Here is a 15,737-nt window from a genome sequence, read left to right on the forward strand (position 1 = left end):
AATCACCACACAGAGGCAAAATGGTAATCTCGAGTTGATAGAAGTATAAATTACTTTCTTGTGAGAATTATTACACAGTATGTACACTTATCAAATAATCGCTTTGTAGGCCTCACCACAAGTGGAGTGAGATACCAAGAAATGTGAAGAACTCCCTGCTTGGTCTGTGTGTGGAGTTTCCTGTCCTGAGTCCCTCCTGTGACAGTGGGCAGAAGAGGACTGTTTAGTGCACGTGGTGAGGTTCCCCGATGTGTGTGGTTGTGGCACAGGAAGTGGGTATGTTTTTTAGGAGCATTAAACAGAAGGTTTTCAGCTTGAAAGACTGATCTCTGAAGAATCCACTTGTCTGAGGAAGAAGTCGGGAAGAAGAGGAAGAGGAAAGAAAAGGAGTCAGGAATGGCTCCTTCTCAGGTAAAGTCATATTCTCAGTTGATTTTTCTCTCTCTATTATCAAAGTATAGTGAGTTTCATTGACAACAATGTTGTATCAGTTTCTGATGTACAGCGTAATGTTACCTTCATACACACACACACACACACACACATATTCCTTTTCATGTTCTTTTTCATTATAGGTTACTACAAGGTATTGAATATAGTTCCCTGTGCTGTACAGTATAAAGTTGTTTATCTATTTTATATAGTAGTTAGTACCTGCAAATCTCGAACTCCCAATTTATTCCTTCCCACCTACTATTCCCCCTGGTAACCATAAGTTTGTTTTCTATGTCTGTAAGTCTGTTGCTCTTTTGTAAATAAGTTTATCTGCGTGGGTTTTTTTCAGACTCTTTTTTCTAGATTCCACATATAAGTGATATCCTATAGTATTTTTTTCTTTTTCCTGCTTTCTTCACTTAGAATGATGAACTCCACATTGATCCATGTTGATACAGATGACATCATTTTGTTCTTTTTTATGGCTGAATAGTACTCCGTTGTATATATACACTACATCTGTTGATCGTTTTGTCTGTCCTTCCAAAATGCCCTCTTTTGGACTCGCTAATCTTGTCTGACTCTGAAGTATCCTGTGTCACGCCTGTACATTCACAGTCACCCAGCTCCTTTCCTCAGTGTTTGTCATCTCCACTTAGATTCCATCCCCGTGACCCAGTGACCTAGAACGTGCGAAGCGTCTCCACTGAGCATTGTCCTGGGCAGGGCTTCACACTAGTGGATTCAAAGAACTGGTGTGTCAGTGCTGTTGGTCAGCAGGGTTGTGTAGTGGCCCATCTGGATGCACTGTCCAATCTCTATATGCCAAGATAAGGGAGCTGCACATGTTTAAAATAAATAAGTAAACCTAATTACCTCCCTCCAAAACAAAACCAAAATATAAATAAAGCAAAATATTAAAAAAAAGTATATTTACACGAGGACCTGGGTTCAGTCCCCAGTACCTCCATTAAAATGAACAGAAGCTGCATGTGGATGTCAGTATTAACGTGCGAAATACCTGGTAAAATCTGAAAATAGAGCAATAAGGGGAAATTTGTTGTGACTTTTTGTAAGAGAATCGAAGCTGAATGAGTGAGTCAGTGACTGAAATCATAATGAGTAAGAGATATCAGTGATAGAGGGTGTTTTATTCCATCATCTATTTTAAACTATGAAATAAGTCTAAATGTTTGAGAGTCGGAAATTCTTATATCACTTTGATCACCTCCATTCTTCTGTTTTTTTCCTTTTCACTGTGTTGGTTGTGCTTTTTGGCACATAAGGTTTCAGCTTCATTGTTTTACAGGTAAATACCTAGTTTCCCAGCACCATTTGTTGTGAGACTTTTTTTCACTCTGCAATCTTAACGTCCTTGTCCGTACATTTTAAATAGATGCAAAGAATTGTATCCAAGCATTCCTTCTGTTCCACTGATTTGTGTATCTGTCTATGCGGGTAACGCACCATCTTGATTACTTTGTAGGATGCTTTGAAATCTAAAAAAAAGGAGGCCTCCATGTTTCTTCTAACGTTTTGGGTATTTCAGGCCCTTAGAGATTACCTATAACCTTCAGTGTGTTTTTCTTATTTCTTCAGAGAAAGCCATTGGAATTTTGATGATGACTCCGTTGAATGTGTAGAAGAGTTTGGGTAGTTTGGACATTTCAAAAGTATTAATACTCGCAGTCCATGAGTACAGGTTGTCTGTCATTTATGTGTATCTTTTTGGATTTCTTTTAGGAATGTTTAGTAGTTTTCAGTGTACAAGTCCTTGCCCTTCTTGGCAAATGTATTCCTAAATATTTCATCCCTCCTTAAATACTTACTAAATAGTTTTCTTCTCTAACTTTGTATGGACTTTGTTCATTGTATATAGAAATGGAGCTGGTTTTTGCAAGTTTGTTTTGTATTGTGCAACTTCAATAAAATGGTTATTTGATGTAGCAGTTTTCTTGTGGAATCTTTACAGGTTATATATATGTAACCTTATCATATAAGAAACAAGTTAATTTTACTTGTTTTTCACTTTTTGAGTCTTTCATTTCTTTTTCTTGTCTAATTGGACTGGCAGAACTTTCAGTACTTTTTAAAACCGTAGTGCAGAGAGTACATCCTTGCCTTCTTCCTGATCTGAAAGGAAAAAACTTTCATTCTTTCACTTCTTAGTATGGTGTTAGCTGTACGTGTTTCATAAATCATATTCATTTGTTTTCTTCGCTCATGGGGGAAGGTAGTTTGGTTTATTTATTTACTTACTTGAGTACTGGGGTTTGAACCCTGGACCCTTGCATTCTAGGCATGCACTCTACCACTGATGCCCACGCCATAAATGATATTCCTTCTGTTGAGAACATTTACTGTTTCTATTTTGTTGAGTGTGTCTTGAAAGGTTGTTGAATTTTGCAGAATGCTTTTTTATGGATCAGTTGAGATGATCTGTGTGTTTTTTTTTCTTTCATCTGTGAATGTGATCTATCAAATGAATTGATTTTTGTATATTGAGTGCCTCTTGCCTTATAGGAATAGAATCCTTTTGCTCATAAAGTTAGATATTTTGAATGTGCTGTTGAAGTTGGTTTGCTAGTACTTTGTCAAGGATATTGCATCAGTATTCATGAGAGTATTTGTTTTTATTTCCTGTTTCTTGTTGGGTCTTTCTGTCGGTTTCATTTCAGGATCTTGCCTGCAGAATTTTTAGCAGTATTGAAGATTATTATTTTTTTTAAATTACTCTTTTTTGAATGGTAGAATTCTGCAGTGCACTTAATTGATCGTGGGTTTTCTTTGTTTGAGATCTTTTATTACTAATTGAGTCTCTCTAGTCATAATTCAGTTCAATATTTTTATTTTTTAATGATTGAGGTTTAGTATGTTGTGTGTTTCTAAAAACGTTCTAGATTATGTGGTTTGTAGGCATTATTGTTTATAGCATTCCCTTATACTCCTTGAAAAACTGACTTCCATATCAATTGCTTGTGTTGTTTGTTTTTATGAGGGGGAGGTACTTATGTTTCTTCAATGATTTCCACTTGCAGGAGGAGGTACTGGGGACTGAACCCAGGACCTCTTGGGGGCTGAGCATGTGCTCTACCACTTGAGGGATACCCTCCCCCCATATCAGTTGCAGTGTCTCTTGTTTCATATCTGGTTTTCGTTATTTTTCTTTTTTTTCCCTAATCTAGTTAAGGGTTTTTCCATTTAGGTTTCTTCAAAACACCACTCTTGCTCTGTTGACATTTAAATGTTTCTAATTTCCTTTTCCTTCTCCCTGGTCAAATCTTATTTCACCCTTTCTTTGCTAAAGTTGGATTTAGTTTGATCTTCTCTTTCTACTTTCTTGAGATGTAAAAATGGTTTTCTGATCTGAAATCTTTTGCATTTTGTTGTAACCATTTTGCTATGTTGCCTTCCCTTTCACCACAACCTTCACTGCGTGTTATAAATTCCGGCATGTTGTGTTTTCATTTTCATCCGAATGTTTAACAATATTCGTGTGATTTCTTCTTTGTGCCATTGATTGTGTAAGAATTAGTTGCTTAGTTTCCATATTTTGCAGAATTTTTCCTTTTTCTTCCTCCTGTTTTAGTTTTATTTCATTGTGACTACAAGAAGTTACGTTTTATGATCGCTGTGTCTTAAAATTGTTAGGATTTCCTTTGTGGTCTAACATGTGCTGTGTCATGGAGAATATTTCATGTGTGCTTGAGAAGCGCGTGTTTTCTGCTGCTGTTGGTGGAGTGATCTGTATGTGTGTGTCATGTCCAGTCGGTCTGTAGTGTTGTTCAGGTCCTGTGATTCCTTTGATCTTCAGTCTGGTTCCATCCAGAAGTGAAACTGGGTCACTGAAGTCCTCAACTATTGCTGAGCTGATTCTGTTTCTTTCTTCATTTCTGTTCACGTTTGCTTCATTTTGGGGGAAGCTCTAACGTTAGGTATAAACATAGAATTCTTTCATCTTCTTGGTGAATGGACTGTTAACATTATGTAATACCTTTTGTGTCTTGTGTTAGTTTTTGCCTTTATTTTGTCATTTTGTCTGATACAGTGTATGTTGGGGAACACAGCGGACTGGTGCACGGGTGCTCAAAGAATTTACCAGAGACAAAGACTGGAAATAGAAAAGGAACATATCAGGTTACACTGCCATAGACAGCAGTGGAGTGCACACACGAGGTGTGCCTGTGTGAATGTTGTGATGAAAGTCCAGGGTCTTTTTCGGGGCGGGGCGGAGGAGCTGGTGAGCTCAATGGGTTGGGGGCTGTGCCCAAGTTTTTTGATTGGCTGTAGGTGAGGTAAGAATCTCAGGGTTGTGAAGGGCTGTGGGATTTATGATGGATAAGTTGGGGACCAGCCTGAAAGAAGCCACTCTGAGCTAGTGTGAGATTGGGTGTTACCTGGGGCTGTTACTTTTTTAGCGCAAACATGCCCAGGACAGAACATACTTTATCTTTGGGGAGATGGCAGGCAGACTTCTGAGAGCCCAGGAACGGGGGCTGTTGAACTTTGAAGGATGTCATTTGGCCCCACAGTGTAGTCGCCTGCTCTCTTTAGGTGGGATGGCTTCTTCCACCCTTTCAGTTTTAGCTTTTCCCTCTCCTTAGATTTGTGAAAGTTAACAGTTCCCACTGTCTGACACACTCCCTCTGTGTCTGTGTCTCTGTGTCACTCCCTGTCTGTTTTACCTCTCGTTACTTCCTCTGTTGGTCCCTGCTGAGGCACATGGTACAGTGGTGAGAGGCTGGAGCCCCGGCCAGGCCACTTCACTCAACTGTAATTTCAGAAGGAATGCATCTAGTGTTTCCTTTTTTTTTAAATTGAGTTATAGTTGATTTACAATCTTCTGTAGTTTATGGTGTGCATCAGAGTGTTACAGTTATGCATACATATATAGTATTCTTTTTCATTAAAGATTATTTTGAGGTGTTGAATATAGTCCCTGTGCTATATGCAGTAGGACCTTGTTGTTTTTCTGTTGTATCTGTAGTAATTTGTATGTGCTAATCCCAAACTCCTGATGTATCACTCCCACACTTTCCTCTTTGGTCGCCATGAATGTTTTTTATGTCTGTGAGTCTGTTTTATAAGTAAGTTCATTTGTATCATCTTGTTAGATTCCACATATGAGTGGTAGTGTATGTATCTGTCTTTCTCTGACTTACTTCACTTAGTATGATAATCCCTGGGTCCATCCATGTTGCTACCACTGGCATTCAATTCTTTTTTTAAGGCTGAGTAGTGTTTCACTCTGTATATTCCACAACGCCTTTATTTAGTCATCTGTCAAAGGGCATTCAGGTTGCTTCCATGGCTCAGTTACTGTAAATGCTGCTGCTGTGCACATTGGGATGCATGTCTCTGTTTGCATTTGAGTTTTCTCCTGATGAGCACCCAGGAGTGGGATTGCTTTATCAAAGGGTACCTCTATTTCCGAGTTTTTAATGAATGTCTGTAGTGTGTTTTATGGTGGCTGGACCAAATTACATTCCTACCAACAGTGTAGGGTTTCCATTTCTCCAAAGCCTGTCCAGGATTTCTCTGTAACTCATTGTTTGATTCCTAAGGTTGAATTTCAGAGCCCAACCCTCTGAGTTCAGGTGCTTGCTGTGACATTTCTTAGCTTCTTGAGTTGAATTGAGTTTCTCAGTGTGTCTGTGACACAGTTTTGTCCCTTGTAAGAAGGGAACAGATCTTTCCTAATGAGATAATATGTTGATAACAAATTCATGCCTCTAAATTACTTAGTATGAGGAATGTTCAACCTATAGAAATATTCCAACAATTTAAACATTGTTGTTGTTATCATCATCATAATTGAGATTTTGACATTTCTGTAAAGCCAATGCGGACTTTGTCATCTCTGAAGACACCACTCATTCTGTTGCTCATGTAGATATTGACTGTCACTGAGTGTGTAGGAGAGAATATCTACTGCATCAGCATAGACAACTCGCTGAGTCTTATTTACATGTGTGTCATGGATTCTCAAGACAGACAGAAAATCTCCATTAATTGGAAGATATCATAATCTCTTAGGAAGATGTGTAAGAATTTAAAACAGGAAAGAAAAAGTTAAAAAATAAAACAAGGACACACAGTTTGCTCCAAATACTTAACTTCCATCTGTCAGAATACTTACTTCACCTGAAACAATCCTTACCCTTCTCTCCTCTTTTCACTTTGTATGGAGATAAGAACTCTCCTCGACCCCTTGGTGAAATATGTTTTCATTTCAGGAACAGCTGACCTTCGAGGATGTGGCCATCACATTCTTGCAGGAGGAGTGGGAGTGCCTGGTCCCTGCTCAGAGGACCTTGTACAGGGATGTGATGTTGGAGACCTGCAGGAACCTGCTGTCCGTGGGTGAGAGAACTTCCCTTTTGATGTTGAGATCTGCCCTTGGGTGTTTGCATTTTCCCCTGTGTCCCACTTGGGAGCCCCTGTTTTGGTTGATCTGAAAGCCCTGTTGTCTCAGACATGATATAGTACAGCGAGTTTAAACTGACCCTTTCTTCAGATGATCAGCCCTTTTCATGTTATGTCAGGGTTGTTTCGGGGCTGAATTATAAATAAAGCTCAATGGTAAACTCTTAAAGAATTCCCAATTTCCTGTATTCTGCCTTTTGGCTTTTGACTCTTATTTTTGGGAAGAGAGCTAGATATGTGCATATCACACTGTTCTATACATTCAGGAGGCGTGTGGTGGGAAGTTATCAAACATTTTCCCAGACTCAGCTGCAGAGTCCTCACTCCTCAGCTAAATAAGAGTTGTGATTCTGGAAAAGACACAGGGTTTTGCAGTTCTTCCTTCTGATAGGCAAGAGTTTCTGTTTCTGATCTGAATATTACCTCCATTTTGGGGGATAATAGAAAAGAGCCCTAAACTATGGGAAGAGACATGAAAATAGCAAAAGACAAAAGCAAAAACGCCCCAATGGGTCAGAATGTATGAAAAGTGTGAACACAGGTCAGCTCTCAGAAGGGCCCTACAGCATTAATAGTGTTTGGGATCCTCTTCTCACTGTGGAGATTTTGTGGGCTAACAGAAGTTTATTTATTGTTATTGAAAAGTCTTGAAGAATATATTTCATCTCCCCAAGTTTTGGGTACATTTTTTTTCTTAGGATTATTTAGAAAAATGTTTTTTTAAATTTGTTTGTGAAATACATAACTTTTCCTGTGCTGAATTTGTTTCCCTGCTCTAAACTGCCACGAATTTCAGTTACTAGTTACATACGCTAGATTTCAGTTATGTACTTTCACAGCTACTGTCAGTTCTTTAGCATTTCTTCCTTTTCAGTAAGTATGCAAAATCTGTGTAGCATAATAGTTTCATCCTCAATTATGAAACAGCAGTATCTACTGTTAATTGGTATGTGCTTTGGAGTTATGATCGAAAAATGATTTCTTTGATAGGTTACAGAATTTTGTTTCATTTGTGTCCTTTTGTCATAGGTTGTTTGAAAGTAGGCTTTCCTAAAAGTATTAAAATTACCTTGGATCACTTCATTTTTGGTAAAGAATCCTGTTTTTCTGTGTGTTCCTAACATTTATAAGATCACGCTGGGGAGGTTCATAACTCTGTTTGGTATGAGTACTAGTTTTAGTGTACTCTCATGTATTTAATGTGAAACATTTATTAATGAGTTGTAATGAATGGGGTACTTATGGTTCTTTTTAGATATGTCTCATATACATGTGATCAAGAAATTACAACTAAAGGCAAACATCGATAGAGAATTATTCCAAACAGTGATGACAGAAATTCATGAAAGGACTGAAAGAAAACATTTTGACCCCAGGAGCATCCAGGAAAATGCATATGACAGTGACTCTCTGCAGAGAGATGAGGAAAGAAATCACAAAGGAACGTCTGTAAACGCTAGTGGAAATCTGCGTGATGAGAGAGACCAACGTGCCACAAGTGGTGCAGGGACCGAGCCCAGGGGAAACAGACTTGCATTAAGCTTTCAGAATGAACTGCATATTTTTAAATGTGAAGAGAAAATTGATTTTTTTAATGAAGCTGACAAGAGAGGCAACAGTAATGCCTCATTTTCACCACTTCTAGGAACTTCTAATGTCCAAACCAACATTTCTGAAATAGATGGGAGTGATTTTATGCATCCTTCAGTACTGACACAAGACCTGAAGACACACAGTGAAAGACTGTACAAAAGTACCCAGAGTGGCAAAGCTCTTCTCCAAGGATCATACCTAAGTACCCACCAGATCATCCATACAGGACAGAAATTAGATAAATGTGATGTATGTGGGAAAGTCTTTCATTTTCATTCAAAACTTGCAAGACATCAGAGAATTCATACTTGTGAGAGACCTTACAAAGGTAATTTGTGTGGCAAGGTCTTTAATTATAAAGAAACACTTGGGAGGCACGAGAAAATTCATACTCGACAGAAACCTCACAGGTGTAATGAGTGTGGCAAGGTCTTTACTCACGTCGGAAATGTGGCCAAGCATGACAGGATTCATTCTGGAGAGAGACCTTACAAATGCAGTGAGTGTGGCAAGGGCTTTTGTGAGAGATCACACCTCAGACAACATCAAGTAATCCATTCAGGAGAAAGGCCACATAAATGTGACGTCTGTGGAAAAGGCTTTACTCAAAATGCATCACTTGCACTTCATCAGAGAATTCATACTGGAGAAAAACATTTTAAATGTAATGAATGTGGCAAGGTCTTTGGCTGTAAAGGAAATCTTGCAGTTCATCAGAGAATTCATACTGGTGAGAGACCTTTCAAATGTAATGAGTGTGGCAAGGTCTTTCGTTATAAAGAAGGCCTTGAAATTCATCAGAGAATTCATACTGGAGAGAAGCCTTATCAATGTAGTGAGTGCGGCAAGGAATTCAGCTGTAAATCAACCCTCAGAAGTCATCACGGAATTCATACTGAAGAGAGGCGTTACAAATGTAATGAGTGTGGCAGGGCTTTTCGTCGCAAAGGAGTGCTTGCAAACCATAAGAGAATTCATACTGGAGAGAAACCTTTCAAATGTAACGAGTTCAGCAAGGTCTTCAGTATAAAAACAAACCTTAAAAATCATCAGAGAATTCATTCTGGACAGAGACCTTATAAATGTAATCAGTGTGGCAAGGCCTTTTGTCGCAAAGGAGTGCTTGCAAACCATCAGAGAATTCATGCTGGAGAGAAACCTTATCAATGTTGTGAGTGTGGCAAGCTCTTCAGGTGTAAATCAAACCTCAGGAGTCATCACGGAATTCATACTGAAGAGAGACGTTATAAATGTAATGAGTGTGGCAGCGCCTTTCGTCGCAAAGGAGAGCTTGCAAGCCATAATAGAATTCATACTGGAGAGAAGCCTTACAAGTGTAATGAGTGCAGGAAGGGTTTTAGTACAAAAACAAACCTTAAAAATCATCAGAGAATTCATTCTGGTCAGAGACCTTATAAAAATAATAAGGGTTTCAAAACCTCACATCAAGGCTCACATCTTACAAAACATCAACTAATGCAATCAGGAGAAAAACCATGTAAATGTGATGCATGTGGGAAAGGCTTCGGTTAAAATTCACAACTTATAAGCCATCGGAGAATTCATAGTGAGGAGAAACCTTACAAATTAAAGAATGTTGAAAAGCCTTTCCTCACATCTCAACCCTCACTACACCTCAGGGAGTCGATACACAGGGGAGACCATATCAATATGATATATGTGGGAAGGTCATCATTCAAAACTGACACTTTAAGTTCATAGGAGATTGATTGTGGGGAGAAATGATGGACGTGCTGTGAATGTGGAAAAGCCTCACTTACCGTCAAATAACCATACTGGACAAATCAGAGAGATGTAATGAATGTCTCAGTGTCGTCAGTCAAAATTCATACCTCAGAGTCAACCAGCAATATTGTAAATAAACTATGCTTCAATTAAAAAAGATCCTCCATGAATTCCTACTAGAGAGGACGGTTGCAAATATAATGTGTGCGGCAAATTCTTCACTGTACTTTGAATCCTAACTTAGAGCCAGAGAATCCCTATTGGTGAGGAATGTTAAGTGAGGGTTTTAGCAGGTGTGCACATCTTAACCATTGGAACAGCCGTCCTGAAGGGCAGTCAGATACATGGATTTAGTATGACCAGGCCTTTAGACAGGGGATTCATTCACCAGAAAAGGCATTTTGGAGATTACAGAGGCCCTGAATTGGGAAAATCCTTACTTGGAGCTCATCTCTCAGCAGTCACCAGGTAGTCCGTACTGGACGGAACATTAGAGATGTTCTGAATGTAGCAAAGCTTTTGGGTCATGCCTTAAAGCAGGGGCTTCACCAAACACGTCTTACTTAAAAATGCAATGAAAATAGCAGTTTCATAATAATACTCATCACTAGAGATTAGAATATTTATCCTGGAGAGACCACACAGAGGTGTGTGGTAAGAAATTCAATCAAAGATCACAAGTTGGTCGACTTACTGGCATGATACCTTACAAGTGTAATGGTGTGGCTAAACCTTTAGCTTGAGTTCCGTTTCTTAGGCAACAGGACAAACTCCATGTTGAAGAACAGCCATGGTAATGTACGGTAGAAACTTTATGCAGTCTCACAGTCCACTAGACTTAAGAATATACAGTTTTGAGAGAAACGTCTGTAAGCAGTGTGTTCTAAGGCTTGTACCTGAAGATCAACTATACGGAACACAGAGAATTTCAGTTGAAGAACAAGCTTTCAAACAGAATGAATGTTGTAACGTTTTTCATCATGTCCCAACCGCTTTGGTATAATGAGAAAATCCTTACAGGTCAGAAAGTACACAGGTACACTGAACATGGAAGCGCTTTTAAGAAACTGCCCTTTGGTTTCACCGAAGAACTCCTGTTCGGGGAATCCATCCTTACAAATGTCATGAATCTTGTGAATTTTTTGAGCAATAATTAAAACAGACCACCTGTCAGAGAATGCAATCTAGGAAGAAATCAGTGTTTACTTCTCTGAAATGCAGCAAACTGCAGAATCATTACAAGTCACAACAGGGTAAAACTGATGACATGATGTGTGTATAAGAGGCAGAAGGACATGTGGAAATGACCCATTATCTTCCGTGTCTAAACAGTATTTCGGTTTCCTGGAGAGGAGTACATTACTTTTCATGCCTCTCAACCTGAAGTTTGAAGTCTGTTGATTCCTACATTATAGGCCTTTGAGTTTTCTCCCTGGGAAGGAATCAGTAAGATGAAGGGGCCAACTTCATCAGGCACGGCAACTCACGTCCAAGTTCCCTGGAAAAACAGGACCCAGAGTTATCAGATTCAATATTGTGTGGATTAGCATCAGGGAGGGTCGGAGACTAATGTAAAGCTGACTTGACTCAGCAGACGCGTGTTCAGGGTGCCGGCCTGTCTACAGGCCGCAGCGGGCTACAGCGCAGAAAGCTCCCCGCCTGCCGCGCCCGCCCATGAGCAGAGCAGCAGGGCGTCCAGGGACCGGCTGTTTCACAGGAGGAGCGTGACCGGTTATGTGGTGGGAACAAGGCTCGGGGAAAGCTGGTCACTTTCTCCATCGCGTGGGAGTAGGTGGTGTAGGTATGTATGTTTAGTGAAAAGTTCCTCTTACCTTTGGAATTTGAGGGGAGAGCAGTTCCCGCAAGAGGAAAAGTTTATCAAAAGAGCTTGAGTGGCAGAGCAGTTCATTTCAGACTCCGACTAATGTGCAAAAATTGAAGAGAGTACATTTAAAGATCTAGTTGGTTTTATTGCATGATTTGTGAATTGGGCTGCACTCCACCTTCTAAATTAAGAGGTGTTCCAAGGCGCTGTATGCTATGGAACACCTTTTCAGGCATAAACTGGGTGGGATAGAAAGTTATTAGTAAAGGGAAAGGTTCTCTCAGGCAAGTCTACCTTGTTTAGGGGAAGGACAGAAATCTTACCCCGTAGGTTACCTCTGGTGTTCAGGACAGTTGACAGTGATTGGTTTACTGTCCTATTTCTTTGAGGGCTGAAACTACATTTAAGTCTTGGTTTGCTATCTTGTGGGTAAGTGACTCTACCTTGGGACTGTTTTCATTTGTTTTTTAAATACTTCCTAAAAGCTGCTCCTTAGTCCTGAATATTCAGCATATGAATGTATTTCTTCCTGAGGTTTCTTTTCCCACCCAAATCCATCTAATGACATGCACCTTCATTTATTTGCAGGGAAAATAGGAATATAGGAAGCATATGAAAAATAGTAGACATATTAAAAATTCTATAATTTCACTTTTCTCCTTGGCCAACTCAGTACAATAATTAGAGAGGAACAATATTCCTGAGTTTTCTCTTAAAAATGAACCATGCACAGTGGGAAGTTTTTGTTTGATAGATACACTGGGAATTTCATATATTATGCAAAAATAGTTTTTGTTGTTGCTAATTTGCTTTTGTGGCCATTCACTGGATTATGACGGACCTCCAGCCAAAGGTTGGTTTGGTCATTTATAGTGGTATTAACGTTCAAGTATGAGAATGTTCTATAGTTCAGATTTCTAGGGGCACAGGCAAGACTTTCAAGTTCAAAAAAATGATATGAAGAAACAAGGAATGGTGTCCGGCTTACTCTTAATGTGATTGCTAGGTGGGGGCTGAGGGGAGCACACCCACTTAGGGTTTGAACTTCCAGTTGGTTAAAGTTGCTCAAAAGAGGAAGCCCTCAGGCTGTTTTGTCACCTACATCACACAGGCCAAGTAGGAAGAGGTTGTGGTGACGTTTAATACTCGTCAGTAGAGAAACAATGCTTGAAATGCTTGAAAAAATCTTCCTTAGATATATGACCTAAGACTTTTACACTAGGTTGCTAAAAATTAGTGTCTGGGAATGTTTTTCTAGATAGTATAACTAAGCGATGTACTAAAGAAGCAATTATCAAAAGTGTGTTAAAATTTGAATTTTAAATTAGGAGATCAGACAGTATGTTACATGGTTACTTTTGTATTTCAATAAAATGTTAATAAAATTTTTTGAAGCATTTTTTTTCTCTTCCTTGTGTCTTTACTGTATCTTACAACAGGGACGTATATAAATCAATGAGTTATTTTAGGTCTCTTGAGACGTGATAATGCTCATAAGGAAATGACTTGTAGAAAGAAGTTGCATTATAAATGTGAAGAAAGATTTACCTTGGAGCTTCACTTCAGTCAAAGCACTGGAACCACAAAATGGTGTTGTGAAATCTTTTGTGGGAGTTGGCTGTAGTCAGGTGTTTGAAAATCAAGCTTCCCTTTTTATTAAATACATATAAATAACATAATGGCTCTATAGTAATTTATTGTGTGATTTTATCATTCATTCAATGAATGCCTTGCTGCTGAACATTTTCTTTAAGAGGTAGTGATGTATGATGATAATATTGTGGTTGGACAACTTGCAAACATACTAAATCACTCTACTGTACACATGAAAATGGTGCCTCCTACTGTATGCAAGTTGTGCAATCAAAGAAGCATTGGCTATTATCTGAATTTTGAATTCAGATAATAGTTCTGTTGTACGAATGGAAGGAAGACATGATGGGGGGCTCACATCAGAGTGTCTTTTGAATAGTCTGCCGCCACAACTCCCAGGGAGATCTCGCTGTCCTGTTGGCGTTCCAATGAACCAAGGTGCTCCGATTAGCTCCAGACGCGGGGTGGAGGGGCCACGGCAGTCCATCTCCTGCATCTACAGGAAGTTCAGCACACACCCGACAGTGAAGATGTTGTGGACTCCCGCGAAAGTGTGTGCCCAGGAGAACATGGAATTTGCTGTTGCCCAGGACGGAAGGACAGAGCAGAGGTGGACACCATGAGTGTCAAATCTCTCCCTTCTGGGAGGACGCAAGCCACTTTCTCATCCTGTGAGAGCACAGTGGCGGGAAGGGCTGTTCGCCCGGGCATTGGTACCACAGCAACCCGCCCACACTGGGTTGGTTACACTCTGGAAGTGCTTCAGGAGCTATCGCTGGAATTGCCCAAAGCTGTAGGGCTCCTGCTCCTTTAAGTAGGGACACTCCTGTTTCCCTAGGGCGACCTGTACATCAAGAGGCCATTCCCCACTCGTGGGGTTATCTGCAGGGCTTTCTTTAGCCCGTCGCCCCATGGTTGCAATAGGGCTAGCCAGGGGCCTTCAGTCTGGAGCTGGTTCTTCCATGTCCAGGTGTCCTGTGGTCCCTAGTTAACACCCTGGGGGTGCATAGTATTAAGGCGTGCGCCACTACTGAGACATTGCAGGCATCCTGCACGGGCCCAACGCTGAGCCTCCGAATGATCCCTTGCAGTAACTTTTCCAGTGGGCTCATACCTGTACGGCAAGGTTGTTCATTCAAAAGATGTGCCGCCTGTGGCAAGACACTGTTCCAGCCTCGCCCTTGTGGTTGGAGAGCCCTCAGTTTGTCCTTTAATGGGCAATTGTACCGTTCAACCATTCCTGCTGCTTGGAGACGGTAAGTCACATGCAATGTCCAGTTAATATCATTTCCCTTGGCCCACTCCTGGGTCTGTTGGGCAGTGAAAGGGGTCCCTCTGTCACTTTGTATTTCTGAGGGAGTCCCATAAAAGGCCCGTAAAACTTCCAGTGCTGTGCTAGTAACATCTTGTGTAGCTCGGGGCACGTGCTGAGCAAAACCTAGGCCAGTAGAGGTGTCCACCACTGTCAGCAGGTACCGCAAGCCCGTACTAGGAGCAAAGGGGCCTATGCAATCTATTTGCCATCCTGCAATGGCTGAATTCCCCGTGCAATCCTCCCCATCTGTTGGGGCCATCGCCGCCAGTGCGGGTGGCGCTTAGCACACCATGGGCACTGCCGCAAGGCATCCTTGGCTTCACTGTGGCTCAGGTGAAGGCCCCATCATTCAGCTACCTGCCTCACTGTGTACAAGCCTACATGACCAAGTTTCTCGTGGAGCCAGGGACTACGTCGGGTGCTGGGACCATGGCTTGCACAGGGCGGAGTTGGGCTGGCGCGTCAGCAGCATCATCACCTGATGCCAAGGCTTGGCAGTGCCCTGGTACATGGTAAACAGTATACTGACCTTCTTGGCCTTTATCCCATAACTGTTTGCACATCTGTTGTCCCCACAGGGGTCGTTGCCCAATCATCCAGTCTTGCAGGGCCCATTGGGGTATGCACAATGTGAGGCCTCGATACACAGCCCAACTATCCATGCAGATCTGCAGGGGGCTAGGTTCATTCATCAACACCATCCACACCGCCTGTAACTCAGCCCATTGGCTGGATTGGCATTCTCCCGTCTCATACCAGAAGGCTGCAGTAGCAGGGTGCAGTGCTACTGCAACCCAAGTGGGC

The 15,737-nt window shown here is 40.9% G+C and overlaps 1 protein-coding gene across 1 annotated transcript; it reads left to right on the forward strand.

Moving 5' to 3' along the window:
- Positions 1 to 8,312: 8,312 nt before the first annotated feature.
- Positions 8,313 to 13,367, forward strand: LOC105074466 (uncharacterized). The gene has a single exon (XM_074370965.1). The coding sequence runs from the start codon at positions 8,557 to 8,559 to the stop codon at positions 9,985 to 9,987; it is 1,431 nt and encodes a 476-aa protein (XP_074227066.1). The 5' UTR covers positions 8,313 to 8,556; the 3' UTR covers positions 9,988 to 13,367.
- Positions 13,368 to 15,737: the final 2,370 nt, after the last annotated feature.

Source organism: Camelus bactrianus, chromosome 9 (genome assembly GCF_048773025.1).
Source record: "Camelus bactrianus isolate YW-2024 breed Bactrian camel chromosome 9, ASM4877302v1, whole genome shotgun sequence".
NCBI classification, from domain to species: Eukaryota; Metazoa; Chordata; class Mammalia; order Artiodactyla; family Camelidae; genus Camelus; species Camelus bactrianus.